Genomic DNA, 17,162 nt, shown 5'->3' on the forward strand with positions numbered 1-17,162 from the left:
AAATAATGCCAAGAAAGAGTAGGAGGCAGTCAGTTCATCATTAGAATCTCTGAGGAATAAAAATGAAAGTCTTATAAACATACTTAGTTGTACTTCCATGAACTGATGGATTGATTCATTGCTAAACCAGACTTTTAAAATGATTGAATGAGCACCCTCTAGTGGATACCAATAGCAGTAAAACGGATTTTTATTTTTATAACCATAAAAATTTAATTGGTTTTGTAATCAACAAGGTTTATACCAATTGTGCTTAGCAATTCCTAGATAAAATGATTTTTTATCCTCATCATTTGATAGGAAGGTAGACTAGAGAGTAGAATAAGTAGAAGAGAAAAGAACAAAGTCACAGAAAAGTTGAATGAAAATAATAACATCAAATAACATTGTCCAAATAATACATTATACAATTTTTTCAAAGGATATGTGTGCACAGGCAAGTTATAGCAATCAAATTCCAGATTTTCAGTTTTCATATATTCTCTTTCACAAAAGTACTCTGATCCTTATGTGCCGAAGGGAGTATTTATTTTCCTTTATCAACTAGCTTTCTTTTGTCTTTCTCCCACTTTACAAAAAGAGGACACACTTTCACTATCTTGACTCTTCCACATTGCAGTTCTCCAGGGTGATAACACTTCTGCAGGTCAGAGACTGTTGGAATGTCATTGTAAGGGTCGAAAAAATAAATGACTAATGACAACAAATACTTTGACAGGTCAAGTGGTTTCCAAGTTTTGCTTTTAGCAAAAGTAAAGGAGCTCCAGTTGAGTTGTCAACTAACAGATCATTTAAAATATTTTTGAAGATAGATGATTAAGTGATTTGGGACTATAACTCAGAAGGAAATAGAAGTCAAAAAGAGAGACATTGCTACAGTGAAGTATATTTAATTATTACCCACTTATTTAAGTGAAGGTTTTTCTTGCTCTTGTAAAAATACAAAACAGGAATATAGTTGATTTTAACCCTGACTCAGTATAGCCCTCGGTAATGTTCATCTCTGGATATATGGAGACCAGGGTTGGCGGGGCAGTGGTGGGAAGGGAAGTTATTTCATTGAGATCCATTTCCTAACACTTCCTTTTTATGTTTATTAATTATCAAATCTATGATAAGTATTTTGATCAATTTTATAGTAAAAATTTTACTGATAACTGAATCCAGAAGTTACCATTTTAACACTTAGAGATTTAGGCCACAGTGAAAACAGATTTAGTATATATATGTGTGTGTGTCTGGTGTTTATGGCAGAGAAGTATGATAGGGTAATAAAAGATTTTGAGCACATAAAATGTATTAAAATAAAGTTATGTGGGGGACATAGTATGTAAATAGAAAAAGTAACTAAAATTTTCACCTGTTCAAGAAGATTCCGTCCATGAATTTTTAAATGGACAGTGATGGGTTTCAAAATCACTCTGGTATTTAGGTTCCACTGGATGCATTTTAAAAAGTGGTATAATTTATATTTGAAAATGTCAATTTTTATAGTATGCTGGAAATTACGTTCTTAAGTCTACGGTGAAGATTTTGATGTCAACTTAAAACGTGCCAGAGGGTACATAGTTTTTTTCAAAATGATACCTGTGGAGGTACGAGCAAACATCTGTAGGTTACTGGTCTTGTGGGTCCCAGTTCTCCTGGCTGCTAAGGTACTTGAACTTCTGTCATTGAAAACCAGTAAGTGGAACAGCTTCAGACTCCTCATGAATCTTGAGAGGAGTGCTGGAGTGTGGTGTCCGGTGAGTGTCTTCTTAAGTCCTCTGATGTTACACTCCCTGTATTATCTATCCAGTTAGAGCTTTGGACTTGAGTAACCATTGGCCTGGGAGGCCCAGGGGCATCATCCTACCAATGCACTGGAGTGTGAGTGTGTGCGTCTTTGTGCGCATGTGCTAGGAAGAGGGGAGGTCACTGGTAGTTGGGTGAGACGGCTGTGGGTGTGGTGCTGAGACCCACATTAATATGCAGTTTTACTTTCTCAGGGTTGGGAAGCAGCATCCTGAGCAGTCCCTTCATCAAGTGGTCCCACTGCAGGTGCTCCAGGCAGCATGTATCAGGCTATTCCGATTGTTAGGAGCAGTGGGAGGCCAGGGCACTGACGCTAGTCCAAGGTTGGGGTGAAAATTCTGTCTCTCCCTGTGGTATGCTGCTAGTGCTACAGTACAAAGGTCTCACACTTTGTTAGACTTTAAAGTCAGCCAGATTTTGAATCAGGTACTTCTGCTTAATAGTGATAGAACCTTGGGTGAGTTGCCAGACTTCGAGAAGCTTCAGTTACCTAACTTCTAATATGGGGGTAATAGCTGTCCTTCACGGTAGTGATGGTTAAATAAGCTAGGTATGAAAAATGCATATTGTAAACTTATTTTATTCATTTATTTTTTTTTTAAACCTTTTATTTATCTGACAGAGATCACAAGTAGGCAGAGAGGCAGGCAGAGGGAGAGAGGGAGAAGCAGGCTCCCCGCCGAGCAGAGAGCCCGATGTGGGGCTTGATCCCAGGACCCTGGGATCATGACCTGAGCTGAAGGCAGAGGCTTTAACCCACTGAGCCACCCAGGCGCCCCGGATATTGTAAACTTATGATTAGTAATTTTTATTATTAGGTTGAGGTGGGGTGGGTGGATTAGGTTATAGGTAGACAAGTTTCTCTGAGGAGATAAAGCCTAAACTGGCCCCTCAGCAGAGAGTAGGGGAGTCAGCTAGGTTTTAGGTGGGCCATTGTAGGTCAGCGGAAAGGTCATTATAGGCAGAGGGAGCAGTTTATCCTGAGACTGGTAAAGGCTAAAGAAAACTTATTCCAGGAAGTGCAAGGACTCAGTAAGGTTGCGTACCGGTTAGGAGGAGTCAGAAAATTTTTTTAAAGCAAGGTCTTATTTCATCCAGTTGTTAGAGAATGAGAATAATTTCTGAAGATTGCTGACTCACTCTGCCAGAAGTATGTGTATGTATGTGTTTTGTATGTGTGTGTGTGTTTATTTTAAAGATTATTTATTTGAGAGAAAGCAAGGGCAGAGGAAGAGGGAGAGAGAAGCTTTAGCAGCTTCCCACGGGGGGCTTGATCTTAAGACCCTGAGATCATGACCTGAGCTGAAACCAAGAGTCAGATACTTAACTGACTGAGCCACCTAGGGGCCCCAATAAGTATATGTTTTTAAATCCAATGAGGCTTTCTTCCCTAGGGTCCTTCAGTGAACTTTATCACATTATACTTGACCCATATAATCTGCCACGAGCCCCAGATTTTTTTTTTTTTTAAGATTTTATTTATTTATTTGACACAGAGAGAGACAGCAAGAAAGGGAACACAAGCTGGGGGAGTGGGAGAGGGAGAAAGAGGCTTCCTGCCAAGTAGGGAGCTCAATGCGAGGCTCAATTCCAGGACCTGGGATCATAACCCAAGTGGAAGGCAGATGCTTAACCGACTAAGCCACCCAGGTGCCCCAGATTACTTTTAATTACCCAAATGCACTGTCCTTCATACGTCTGCCTGTGCTATTGCCTTTGTCCTTCAACTTCCCTTCTCATTTTGTCCTATGGTATTCCTCCTTATCATTCAAGATTTAACATATTGTATAAGAAACAAAAATAGTGTTCCTAAGCTAACAATCCTTTTATATACAATAAGATTAAAAGGAAATATGCAAGAATAATAACCTGTACTAAGGGATCAGAAAGAAAATATGACTAAATGTAGAAACATTGTAGTTAGGGTTGGAAAGACTAAATACAATAAGGATGCTAATTCTCCCCAAATTTTCTGCATTTAATATAATCCTAGCCAAGATGTCTATCTATCTATCTACACAAATATTTTATAAATTATTTTAACTGACCCAACTGATGCTAACGTTCATCTGAAAGAATAAACATTCTAAAATAGCTTTGGAAATTCTGAAGAAAAAAACAAAACAGATTTGTTCTGTCAGATATTAACCAATTGAAAGTACCCTACCATTGTAGCTAACGGGACAAGCCACTCTAATCTGTATGAATTAAATTATGTTTCTTACTATTCTCTGTTATATGAGTCAGAACCCTGGGTAAATTTTCGTCCTGTTAAGAGGGGAAGATTAGGATGGACTGAAATAAAAGTTACAACCGTGACATTTGCAGATCTTCCCTTTGGGTCCATTTTAATGTTGTGGTTCCCAAAGTGTGGTTGGGAGGATTAGCAGAACCATTATCACTGGAGAACTTGCTAGAAATGCTAATTCTCAGTTCCTGCTTCCAACCTACTGTATCAGAAAATCCTGGAGTAGGACTTAGCAGTCTCATAGACACTTGATGCATGCTAAAGTTTGCAGAGTACATTCTTAAAAAAAGAGGTTGTCATCTTCCAGAATTCCTGAAACAGACAAACTGGGCTCCCATGATGGTGGACCATCATAGTAAGAGGCAGTAAATGAGAAAGCAGCTTCACGTGTTAGTGTCCAGTTGAAATTCACCTGGCACAGCTCCAGTCGCAGGTGTTACATTTCAATCCAGCCATTTCTCACATAGTCAACTCCGGGGTGAGTAGCAGCTGGAATTTATTTAATTGACCATGGTTAATGAGGCTCCCAAATAACTCAGCTAGAAAGATCAGCTTATAAATAAATTAAATATTTCCTGCTGTATCATACATCAGTTGATGTGAGCTTGTGACTGTTAAGAGCTCTAACTGTTGAACTAAATAAAAACTTAGGAAAGAGAATCTTCTGGTGAAGGCGGGAGGGTGGTGGGTGGGTGGTACTGTCGATCCATAAGTGATTTTTAAACCATCCTTGGTTTTGTATCATCTGAACCACTGAGTGCCTCACTAACTCTCTTACTGTAGAGTTCACTGTAGTTCGTTTTCCATACTTTTATTTCCTGAGAGGAAGACTTTAACACTCACTCCTCTAAATGCCCTTTAATGATAGTACTTTTCCCTCCAATAGTAATAGTCTCAGGTTTTAAATTTTGTCTTTATGAAAAACACTTGTGCAAAGAATGATGGACAGTCTATTTCGATGTATTCAGAGGTATGAAAAGACCATGTGTTTTTGGCAAGATGTTCTGCAGGAAGGTACTAGGCTGAGGCAGGTAAGGCATTCCTCTCTGGTGCAGAATTTAAGGGACCCCTAAAACTCAATAATCAAGTAATACTTTAACGGGTACAGTTGATACAAAAGAAAGAAAATCCATGATGAATAAAATACCAAAGTTTTAAATAAAGTCAGGATCATGTCTGTGGTAGGTTGAACCATATTGGAACCTATGACAAAGGGGCAAAATCAGTGATACTTACCTTGACTCTGAAAAAAATCACAGGTAAGTGTGAAACTAGAACCCCGTTTCACTTGATTAGTAATATAAAATTGTGTTTGTATATATAATATTAATACTATATTTTTTTTCCTTTTCTGCTTCTAGGGATATACTAATATCACCATCATGCTGGCAGTATGCTATCCTTCTTAACCGATTCAATTATTCCTTTGAACTGGAAAAAGATTTACATTTAAAGGGCTATCACACACTCTTTCAAGGATCTTTACCCTACTATCCTAAATCAATGAGGTGTTACCTTAGCAGAACTCCAGATAGAATGCCTTCAGAAAGACACCAAATTGGAAATCTAAAAAAATATTATCTCCTGAATGCTGCCTCTCTTCTCCCAGTATTGGCTCTGGAATTAAGGAATGGCGAGAAGGTTCTGGATCTCTGTGCTGCTCCTGGAGGCAAATCGATAGCTCTGCTTCAGTGTGCTTATCCAGGTAGTGTGCTTTTCTTTCAGTAATTGACAACTTTTAAATACCCATGTATTTCAAAGTACTTTCAAAGTATATGGGAAGAAGTGTAAGACTGAGTTTGCAGACTTTGAAAATCTGAAAACCAGGACAGTCTGTAGAATGGAAGTTTTAGCTGAGGAATCAGTGTAATTTTTTTTTTTTTAATTTTCAGCTGTGTATTTGCAGGTAATTTTGAACAAAACAATCACATTTTGTAAACATAAATCTGTTAGGTAAAATGAATCCTGATATGCCAATAACAAAGATTTTTTATTTTATTGTTGACTTTTATACTTGAGAGTCTTGTATGATATGTCATCATACTTCTAGGCAACAAAATATGCACATTCAAAGTCATTTTTTGTATCATTAGACCATAAGGTTGTAAGGCAGTTTGGTCTAATAGAAATATAATGTGAAGTGCATATAAAATTTAAAATTTTTAAGTACTTGTTAAAAAAAGTAGAAACGGTTGAGCTTAATTTTAGTAATAACATTGTGACCCAGTACATCCAAAATATTTCAACATGTAATCAAAATAAAAGTTATTAAAGAGACATTTTGCGTTCTTATTTTCTTACAAAGTCTTCAAAAGGGGTATGTATTATACGGCACATTTCAGTTTGGGCTAGCTGCCTTTTAAGTGCTCATAGCCACATGTAGCAAATGCGTATGATATTAGACAATGCAATTCCTTTTTTTCTTTTTAAGATTTTATTTATTTATTGACAGAGAAGAGCATAAGGAGGGGGAGCAGCAGGCAAAGGGAGAAACAGGCTCCCTGCTGAGGAGGGACCCCAGAGTGGGGCTTGACCGACCCTGGGATCATAACCTGAGCCAGAGGCAGATGCTTAACTGACTGAGCCACCCAGGATTCCCTGCACAATGCAATTCTAAAAGACTTTGATAAGATTTTTGGAAGTAACTTACCTTTACCATTATTAGTATAAAAATGATGAAATGTATGTAAATGTACATTTTTATATTTGTTAAAAGTAATGAGTCAAGCAATAGCATAAATTATTTTCCTAATTAGATAATAGGACTTTTTAAAAAATTACTTCAAATTTCCCTGGATAAGTATTACTTATTGCTTGGTAAGATAGGGTTCAGCATCAGTTATGTCTGATTTTTGTCTGATGGTTTTTATGAATGCAGATGCTGTTTTTTATTATAGATTGTGATGGAAATGATGGGAATTATGTTATAGTGGTTTCACCAAGCTCTTTAAATCTTGAATTATCACCCTAAATGTCCATAAATATTTTTCTTCAAGCATTATTTTAATGATCTGCTAAGTAAGCACCAGCTTTTGATTTTTTGAAGGGAAAGGGTTACAAACCATCTCTGTTACTAAAGGCTACTTTGCCTAGTTGTTTAATTCATTCACTTTCTTAGCCAAGGTACCCATGTGTTTAATTGCCTTTGTTTGGTCCTTTGTAAATTTCTGTACCCTGGCACAATTTGCTGTAAAAAGATTCTGGATAAGTGGGAAGCATGCTTCTCAGTTATAAGGTTGGTGACGTGTCATTGTGAAAGGAGATGCCCTGACTGGAGGTGTGCTTTAGGAAGTGATCTGAACATTGGTTTTTCTAAAACTATCCAACTTTGCTTATTATCCCTTAGAAAGTTGTTAGTATCCCTAGGGCATGCAAAGCCCAGTTTGAAGACTGCTAATTTATATCTTCCTTTGAGAGCACTCCCTGTTGAAATAGATTTCATAAACTTTTTTGACAGCTGTGAATCCAGTAGTATTAGGCGTTGGTACAAATATATCCGTTAACTACGTATTTAGGAGGAAACATAATGTGTGTTTTAGAGTTGTTATTAAAACTCTGTTATTGAAGCTTGCTGTATTTTTTAATGTAAGAAATCAGAACAAAAGAGGTAATTTTATAAGGTTATTTTTATTATTTTTATATTTGAGCTGAAGATTTATGGAATCATGTGATAAGGAGTATTTTTACTTTCTTTTTTTGTGTTCTTTGGCAGTATTCTTATTGTCTGCTCTCAGTTTTGAATAGAGAATTTTTAGTATTATAAAAAATGGAAGAGAAATATGAAATTTGGGTACCATGTTAAAGAGAGCATTTTAATTCTAAATTATCCTTATTAATAGGCTCTATTTCACATGCTTATGATAGGGAAGCTGGTTGGATTAGGAATACAAATGCAAACTGATATATCCTAGGAGTTTGAATTGGAGAAGAATCTTACTGTTCTTACATCAAGGGCAATGAACTATAGGCACTGTTCCAAATAAAGAAGCTTTTCATTAAGTAGTACTGATGATAATGGTTTGGTAAGAAGTACAGATGCCTTCATGCTGATGCTCAAAGCCCAAATTAGGTTAGCTACACTGCTTGAATTTGGAATGCGGAAGCAATACTAAAATAAGCTTTTAAAAACAAAACCTAAAATGATGGCTGCAACTAAATGTGCATTTATACAACAAATTTCTTTAGATTACTACTGGCCTTTATTCTGGGCCAAGAGGCTCACAGCTTTAAATGATTAAAAAGCTCATATTTTAGGATGATTAAATTAGTTTATTTCTCTTTTGGTCCAGCTGCTCCCACCTGTTGACACAGTGACAGATTATCCATTTTTTTGTTTTTGTTTTTGTTTTTGTCAATACGGCCTTTGTTAGCCTAATATGTGCCAGGGACTGTATTAATCACATTAAGTAAATCTGTGTTTTCAAACATTTTTTAGTAGTCTTTGCTTCTAGCGTCTTACGCTGTATTTCTATATATACATGTTTCTGAAGTCCTAGGGCTCTGAAGAACACAGTGTGAGTAACATGGTGTATAGATCTTCTTTAACTCTGCAGCACCATTAGTTGGGCATTATTATGCCCACTTTAAAGATGAAATCAAGTAGCAGAGATGGGATCTCAACTCAGGTTTTCAGGCATGTGCACTTGACTCTGTTTTGAGGTCTCCTAATGTTACTCAACTGCTGACTTTTCCAGCAACCGCTCCGTTAGACAGCTTCTTGAGAATAGGGGCGACAAGCACCATGCCCAGTCTATAACAAGTACTTAGTAAACCAGAATCTTGAAGTGGTTGTATTCTCAAGTGTATTTTAATCTGTGGTCAAACATGTTCTAACAAATTTGTTGTTAAGTTTGTTGTGAAGTTGTAACATTGCTTCCAGACATCCGAAGAACCTTACAATTAGCTTTCGTATCACTTCTAATATATGGATAATACCATTATTCCAGTTTTTACATTGAGAGGGACATATAATTCCTCTGATAATCAGGATTATGGCTTATGGCTCCAAGGAATAATTAACAGAACTGAAAATAGGCATAATTTTTTTTTCCAAGTTAGTTGCATCAGAGTAAATTAATGAATGAAACTAGCAGCCCAGTTTCTTTCCATGGACCAAAGGCTGCCTTAAACAGATGGATGTAAAGCCTCAATGACTTAAGTATTTTTTCTTTTAATTCACCCCCTTTCCTGCCTAGATGAATAAAATACCAAGATTTGGCTTATTTTTGACAATTTAAACATGAAGTTAATTCTGTTTCAATGTAGAAAGTCTTAGTATATATATGAAACTTGAGTTGTGATGTCTTATATTACATATTTTAAAAAGTTTAACTAATCTAAGACAATTTCAAATAAAATCTACATCTAGGGCAAACAATGTAACATAAAGCTATGTTTTAAGTAAGAGAGTTCTTTTAAAATGCTGAATTAAGGGGCACCTAGAAGGCTCAGAGGGTTAAGCCTCTGCCTTCAGCTCAGGTCATGATCTCAGGGTCCTGGGATCGAGTCCCACATCGGGCTCTCTGCTCAGTGGGGAGCCTGCTTCCTCCCCTCTCTCTCTCTGCCTGCCTCTCTACCTGCTTGTGATCTCTGTCTGTCAAATAAATAAATAAAATCTTTAAAAAAAATAAAAAAACAAAATGCTGAATTAAGAATCTAGACAAGTTAAAAATCTTGACTAAATTTAATGAAAAACTGACTTGATTTTCACTTTTAATAGTTTAAATATTCTTATGATGCCGTGTTTCAGATCAACTCAGCCACATTAGTGAGCACATACTATGTGTGCAAGGCTTTGGATGGTAGGTATGGAGCTGTGAAAAATGCATAAATAACTAAGACTTTGGATTCTTATAGAATGACAGACTAGGTCTTTTAACCAACTCCTGGTGAAAACAACTCTTGCTGAAAACAACTAACAAATGTAGCATATAGTATTAAAAACAATCTTTTTAAATGCATTGGTGATCTCCAAATACTCACTGACCAAAATCTAAGAGATAATGGGAACCCAGAAGATCAGTTGAGCATCAAAGCTAGCTTTTCACTTATGGAGCATTTGCTTAACCTGAAAAAGTTGAATGTTGATATTCATTGCTTCATGAAAATATGCAAATAAAAGACAAAGCCAGAGCTTGCCCAAGAGAACATCTGCTAGGAGGTTAACTTACAGAAAGCTGAGATTCCAAAATGGTATACCTTCCATGTAAGGTAAACTAAGAAGAAATTGTCCTATCCCAAGGGACTGAAAAAGGAAATTGTCTGTTTTCAACTTTGATAATGGAGGAGGAATAGAAATAACCTCCAAAATTGTGTAAGCACAGCTAAGCCAGTGTAGACCATTATGGTGAAGTTGCAGAACATTGAAAAAGAGATCTTAATAGCAGCCCGAGAGGACAGATGGTTTACCTTCAAAAGATAGCAGACTGAGGATTGACCTTTGAAAGTAACAATGGAAACTAGCATTCAGAGGAACAATGTCCTGAGAAAAGAGGACTATAAATCCAGAAATATATTCACCAAAATATCCCTGAAGAACAAAAGTGAAATGACATTTTTTTCTAGAGAGATAGAGTATAAGTTTGTCACCAATGATTCTGAAAGATGTGCTTCAGGAAAAAGGAAAGCCATTGTAGATGGATGATAAGGTAATAAGAAATGAAGAACAAAAAAGATGGGCAATATATAGGTAAAATCTAAAAGTCATTGACTAGAGAAGACAATGATGATAATATTTTGTGTAGTTAAAAAATGTAAGCCCAAATAAAACCCAAATATATAGTAACAGCATCTAGTTTGGGAGGGAGAATTAAAAGATTATTACATCTTTTAGGAAAAACAGATTGACTAACTTTATATTTTTTTTACATAAGCATGCATGTTAAAATTTTTAAGTTTACCAGTAAAATAGTGGTAATAGAATATAATATTTAAACCAGAAAAAGGGAGAAGTAGAGTGAAAACTAATTAAGACATGGGTCTTTCCTAGTATCTGATGGGGACAAGGTGTGACTTTGGGGAGGTCTCTTGGCCCCAGTTTATGTTCCACCACAGATGTCTTTGGCTTCACCTTTACTCCCATTCCTTACTTAAAGGCTTGAGACCTTTGAATTGTTTCCAGACTGGAGAAACCCTAAAAAAGATCCATGCTGTTCCTGCAGTTTTATGCTGATAGGGTTAACTGCTGTCACAAATTGAGCAGCCTCCAGATGGCTGCCAGCTGACAAGCAAAAATCACCACACCTGAGTGGTTGCTATAACTGGCCTTGGGACTCTCTGGCTTGTTTGTAGGGGCCAGATAGCACAATCCTGAAGTGTGTGGGAGTTACCAACTCTTGGAATGGACTTTGACCAACAAGAAGCAGAAGACAGGAAGATGACAGCAGATTAATTGTTCTCCCTCCTTATTCCACTAAACCCCATAGTTTCTTCTAAGGCTCATCAATTTCAGATGAGAGATGGACCAGTGCTGTAGCCCGCTTGATTACAAACCCTTTTATATTTATGCTCTGTCTTTGTATGATTTCCTTCTTTTTTCTTTCACTCTAGTTTTCCTGTGTTGTAGCCCCTCCAAAACATTAACTTTTGCCTTCAGTCATTTTCTAGTGATCTCTGGCTTTTAGACAATTGTCCATAACCTACATTAGCAGATCCTCCAGAAGTCCCTGAAATAAACATGTAAACTAAATTTAAAAAGAGTATACTACCTCTATAAATGCAACTTTAAGGTGATTTCTTACTCCTTTCTCCCCACTAACAAAATTGATGCTGTCTCCTGAGCACTTTCCATATAGAAATTGCGATGTGGTGGTAGTAGAAAGGGTAAGCGGTGCAAGCAAACACCACTCATGAGGCAAAATATGGTTAAGTACTGTGAAAGAGGTTCGAAGTATGTATGAGAAGTGGACAAGTCAGTTAAATTTGGTGGAGCACAGAGTATGTTGGTAAAACAGTGGGAGGTTAAAATTAAAAGGTTGTCTTAAGGTCTCATTATCACAGACCTTGAAATAAATCAGTAGTTTGAACTTTAATGGATGATGGGAAATATTTAAATGTTTTTAATCATGGTGTGACAATCAGAACAACCTATGTATAAATACACATATAGAGAGATATAGGGTCTCAAAAATATTTCCCCCTCTACATTAGAATTTCACTTTCATGTAGTTTTCTAGCTTTGTTTCCCTGGTAACCTAACAGATTGTCACTACGTTTCCAGGCAATATTCATGATAAAAAAAAAAAAAAGACCCTGAGGCGCCTAGGTGGCTCAGTGGGTTAAGCCTCTGCCTTCCACACAGGTCATGATCTCAGGGTTCTGGGATCCAGTCTCGCATCGGGCTCTCTGCTCGGTGGGGAGCCTTCCTCCTCTCTCTCTCTGCTTGCCTCTCTGCCTACTTGTGATCTCTCTCTGTCAAATAAATAAAATCTTAAAAAAAAAAAAGAGAGGGAGACCCTGATGGGTAAAATGCAAGTGCCCTGGGGGAAAGAATAAATAAGTCCCAGAGACCCGATAGGGATTCCCTGATTCGAGACCCGATAGGGATTCCCTGATTGGGTCTCTGAGTACATTGATGCTTGTTACTGGGCAGTCCTCTTGTAACTGAGCATCCCTCATGGGGATCCTGGAAGCTGTGCCCCTGGAGTAGTTAGAGGAGACATTGTCTCCTGTGGCACATGCAGCTTTTAAGCCAGGACAGCTCCTACACCAATATAAATCTTTTCTTCTTGCACCTAAATTACCAGCTTACCAAAGTACAAGGTCTTCGTGAAAGAGGAATGTCTCACTCTGCCCTCTTGGCAAGCTGTGGTTTCTGTCCTTTGTGGGATGATGCTGAACATGGCCTGCATAAATGTTGAGCTGAATCAGACTTGAAAATCTAATGGTTGAAAGACTACCTTAAATAAGACCAGAAAAACCTAGAAATTATAAAAGTGGTATGATTGACTTTTAAAAAATTGTGAAACTGAAGAAATAAAAAACATAAATTCAGAAGACAATATAAGAAACATTTGCAGATCAGAAGGCAGAGAAAGGGATAATATCTGTATAATGAAAATATGTCTTACCTATTAGTAAGAAAAATATAAATAGTGGAGCAGGAAAAAAACAAAAAACAAAAAACGAAGGATAAGAATAGGCACTTACAGGGGCGCCTGGGTGGCTCAGTGAGTTAAGCCTCTGCCTTCAGCTCAGGTCATGATCCCAAAGTCCTGGGACTGAGTCCGGTATTGGGCTCTCTGCTCAGCAGGGAGCCTGCTTCCCCCCCGCCCGACCACGCCTGCCTCTCTGCCTACTTGTGATCTCTCTGTCAAATAAATAAATAAAATCTTTAAAAAAAAAAAAGGATAGGCATTTACAGAAAAGCAAAACCAAATGGCAAATAGAAAATGAAAAAATTATACTACAACATTACATCCCATTAACACTTCTTGGGGGAGTTTGGTGGAGGGACAGGGTGATATTTACTAAAAGTAAAAATTCCCCTTCCCTAACCTATCCATACCTCTGGAACTGTCTCATAAAAATAAAAATTTTGAAAGGACAACTGTAGAAGGATGTTTATTAAATTTTATTTTTAATTTTTTTTGTTTATTGAATTTTACTAGTGATAACAATGTGAATGCCCCATGATTGGTAATGGATAAATAAAGGATGATATATCTATTTCATATACTATTTAGCAGCCTTTAAAATTATTTATATTTCTACCAGTTGACTTGGTGGTTTTTTTTTTTTTTAAGTATTGGCATACATAGAGAAGAAGTCATATATATAAATGTGTGGGTTGATAATATAAGTTCCTTTTGTTGGGGTAGTTGGGCAGTTGATGGAGAGGGTAGATGAAGAATGAGACGGAAAAAATGACAATATGAAAATATTATATAATTTCACTTATCAGTTTTATATGGGTATACAAAAAGAGATGTGATATGGTATTATTAAATGGCTATCTGAACACTGGGTTTGAGGTAGTTTTTGATCTTTATACTTCTGTGCATTCAAAAATATGCTTGTATTTATTTATTTATTAAAGATTTTATTTATTTGTTTGTCAGAGAGCACAAGCAGGCAGAGTGGCAGGCAGAGGCAGAGAGAGAAGTAGGCTTCCTGCTGAGCAAGGAGCCTGATGTGGGACTCCATCTCAGGATCCTGGGATCATGACCTGAGCCGACGGCAGCGGCTTAACCAATTGAGCCACACAGGCATCCCCAAAAATGTGCTTGTATTTATATATTATATAATTTATATTATATAATAAATACATATAAATATTTATAAAAATATACACATATACTTAAATAAAGGAAAGACAAAATAACTTTCATTAGGGAATGAACCATTTTGCTAGGTGTCTTTGTACTGAGAAGCAGTATAGGGGAGGTAGCCAGTGTAGGGGAGATAAAGTTTCTCTTCCATCCTCTAGGATTTTTCATTGGGACTGACAAAAAAGGTTTGTAGAAGTAAGGCATACAAATTTTATTTAATAAAATTTTACATGTACATGGGTGTTGCCATAGGAAAATGGAAGATCTACAAAAGTGGCTAATCATAAGTGCTTATGCAGTAGGTTGAACACAGAGTGCCAGTTTTGGAAAACGTTGGGAGGGAGAAGACAGGAAGGATATTTTAGCAAGATCTTTACAGATTTCTTTTGGCCCAGATGCCCCAAGTCTGGTGATAAGAATAGTTCTTCCCTTCTGATATAGAGAGTATTTTTCGTATGGGATTTCATCTCCTTTTAGGAAGAAAAAGGGAGGTAAAAATGCCCTTCCTGCTACGCTATTATTCAAGTGCCTTGAATTCAAAATAATCAACATGCCAAAGTGGCATATTTTGGAGAGGCATGTTCTGAATCCTTTCACTAGTACAGTCTCCATTTTACAAATAAGGGAACTGAGACTTTTTAAAATGAGGTCATGAACATTTTTTTAAATTTAAATTCAATTAACATATAGTGTATTATTAGTGACAAAGGTGGAGTTCAGTGATTTCATCAACACCTAGTACTCATTATATCATGTACCCTCTTTAATGCCCACCACCTTTTTACCCCATCCCCACCTCTGTCTCCTTCAGCAACCCTCAGTTTGGGAAACAGACTCTCAAGGAGAGCTGAGTAACTTCCCCAGAATCTGATAGTTCATAATTTGAGCCCGTGTCTTACCATAGAGCTAGTAGCTCTACATGCTTTCTTCCATATATTGCATAACTTTTATTTAAAATGAAAGTCTTCTGTCCTGGAAAGACATATATTTGGATATAGATAGATAGATAGATAGATAGATAGATAGATAGATGATAGATAGATATGGATATATAACAGAATATATCATTTACTCTTAAGAGCTTTAGAGAGAACTGTATTTGAGGTATTGATTGTATAGCATATCTTTAGGAATCCATAATTAAATCTGAATGAGTAAATGGTCAGCGCTGCTAACAGGCTGTGTAGACAGGAATATTGTGAATGTTTTGTATGTGTGTATATTGCTGTTTTTAAAACCTTAGACAATCATAGTATTTACCTCTGTGCCCTATATCTGCATAATTATGATGAATTGATATCATTCTGAAATTTATTTGATTAATAGTAGGAATTTAACAATTCCATTGCATTCATTTTAAAACTTTTTAACCCTTTGTATTTAGGTTATCTTCACTGTAATGAACATGATAGTCTGAGATTGAGGTGGCTGAGGCAGACATTAGAATCTTTCATCCCACAGCCTTTGGTAAATGTAATTAAAGTGTCTGAATTGGATGGCAGAGAAATGGGAGATGCCCAGCCTGAAATGTTTGACAAGGTACAGTTATTACATTGTGACAAACCGATGTGCTCCCAGTGATACCACTGTTATTTTGCTTTGTTGTTGTTGTTTTCCATTTGCTTCCAGACATAGCCTGATAGAATTTCTCAGTACTCTGGGAAATTTTGATAAAGTGAACAAGGAAGCAGTTTTCATTTGATGGTCAGCATGGTTCAAAGGAAGTGGTAACACTGGGCTTGGGGATTATTGAATGTTTTTATTTCCAGGTGCCTCAAAGATACTCAGGAAAAGATCAGATATTATTTGGGTCAGTGCACAAACCTGTACGCTATATTGCTTTAATTTGGTAACATTTCATATCAGAGTATGACAATTGAAGAAAAACATTTCAGCAAATCAAAATTGAAATATTCTCAAAAATAAATGCTGAGAATTCAGAAATATAGTAATGTTTGTTTAAAACAAGTAACTTGTAAAAGTTATTGCTATAGCCATCAAGAATATGAAATACGAGTAGATAATAGTAGACTTTTAGTCCTCCTATTCCCTCTCCCCACCAAAGCAAAAACAAACACTGAAAGGACACGAGAAATTTTTCTGTAAAGTACTAGTGAAGAAATGTCATAAAGAATTTACCATAATATATTTTTGGTTTTAAAAGAAATGTCTTTGTTAGCTGTTTTTTGTCATATTTTACATAGCTTCTCCATGTATTTTGACTATATTCTCAATGCATGTGTGCATTATATATCCTTTTTTTCTCTAGGTGTTAGTTGATGCTCCCTGTTCAAATGATCGAAGTTGGTTGTTCTCTTCTGATTCTCAGAAGGCAACCTGGAGGATAAGCCAAAGGAGGAATTTGCCCATTCTGCAGCTAGAACTATTAAGGTGAGGGGTATTAAAACAAAAGTTATTCTGGTTTCTAATGTAATTTAAGTTGGCATGAAAAATCATGACACAGAGGATTCCCCAAATGGAGCATTTCTGTGTAGGTGTTGGTAATTATTCCTCCAAAGGCTGTATTCAGAAAATTCTTAACCTTTTTCCTTCCAGCTCTCATGCTGTAAGGCGCCACTGCCCCCCCACCCCCTCAGTGAAATGTAATATTGCTATGCATTGTTTTTTAAAGGCCACGTATGATTTTATTGTGGTTTAAAGTTGTTTGCAAATCAGGACCATCTCAAACCTAGGGGTCAGCACACTATTCTTTCACCAGAACCTGAACAGCCCCCCATAATAGTAGCTTTGGACTAGGATGTATTTTTTTTTTTTATAACGGATACATTGTTCTGGATGAGTCAGCCTCCTAGGAAGTTGTGGTTTATTGTTGACATTTACCGTCCCTTGAA

General features: G+C 36.7%; 1 protein-coding gene across 2 annotated transcripts in view; it reads left to right on the forward strand.

Moving 5' to 3' along the window:
- Positions 1-17,162, forward strand: part of NSUN3 (NOP2/Sun RNA methyltransferase 3) — a 53,932-nt gene that overhangs the window by 7,126 nt on the left and 29,644 nt on the right. For both annotated transcript variants that reach the window (XM_082742421.1, XM_082742422.1), the window contains exons 3-5: positions 5,404-5,747; positions 15,695-15,849; positions 16,580-16,701. In XM_082742421.1, coding sequence (XP_082598547.1) covers positions 5,404-5,747; positions 15,695-15,849; positions 16,580-16,701 — 621 coding nt within the window. The remainder of the gene's footprint in view (positions 1-5,403; positions 5,748-15,694; positions 15,850-16,579; positions 16,702-17,162) is intronic.

Source organism: Mustela nivalis (genome assembly GCF_964662115.1).
Source record: "Mustela nivalis genome assembly, chromosome: 1".
Taxonomy (NCBI): domain Eukaryota; kingdom Metazoa; phylum Chordata; class Mammalia; order Carnivora; family Mustelidae; genus Mustela; species Mustela nivalis.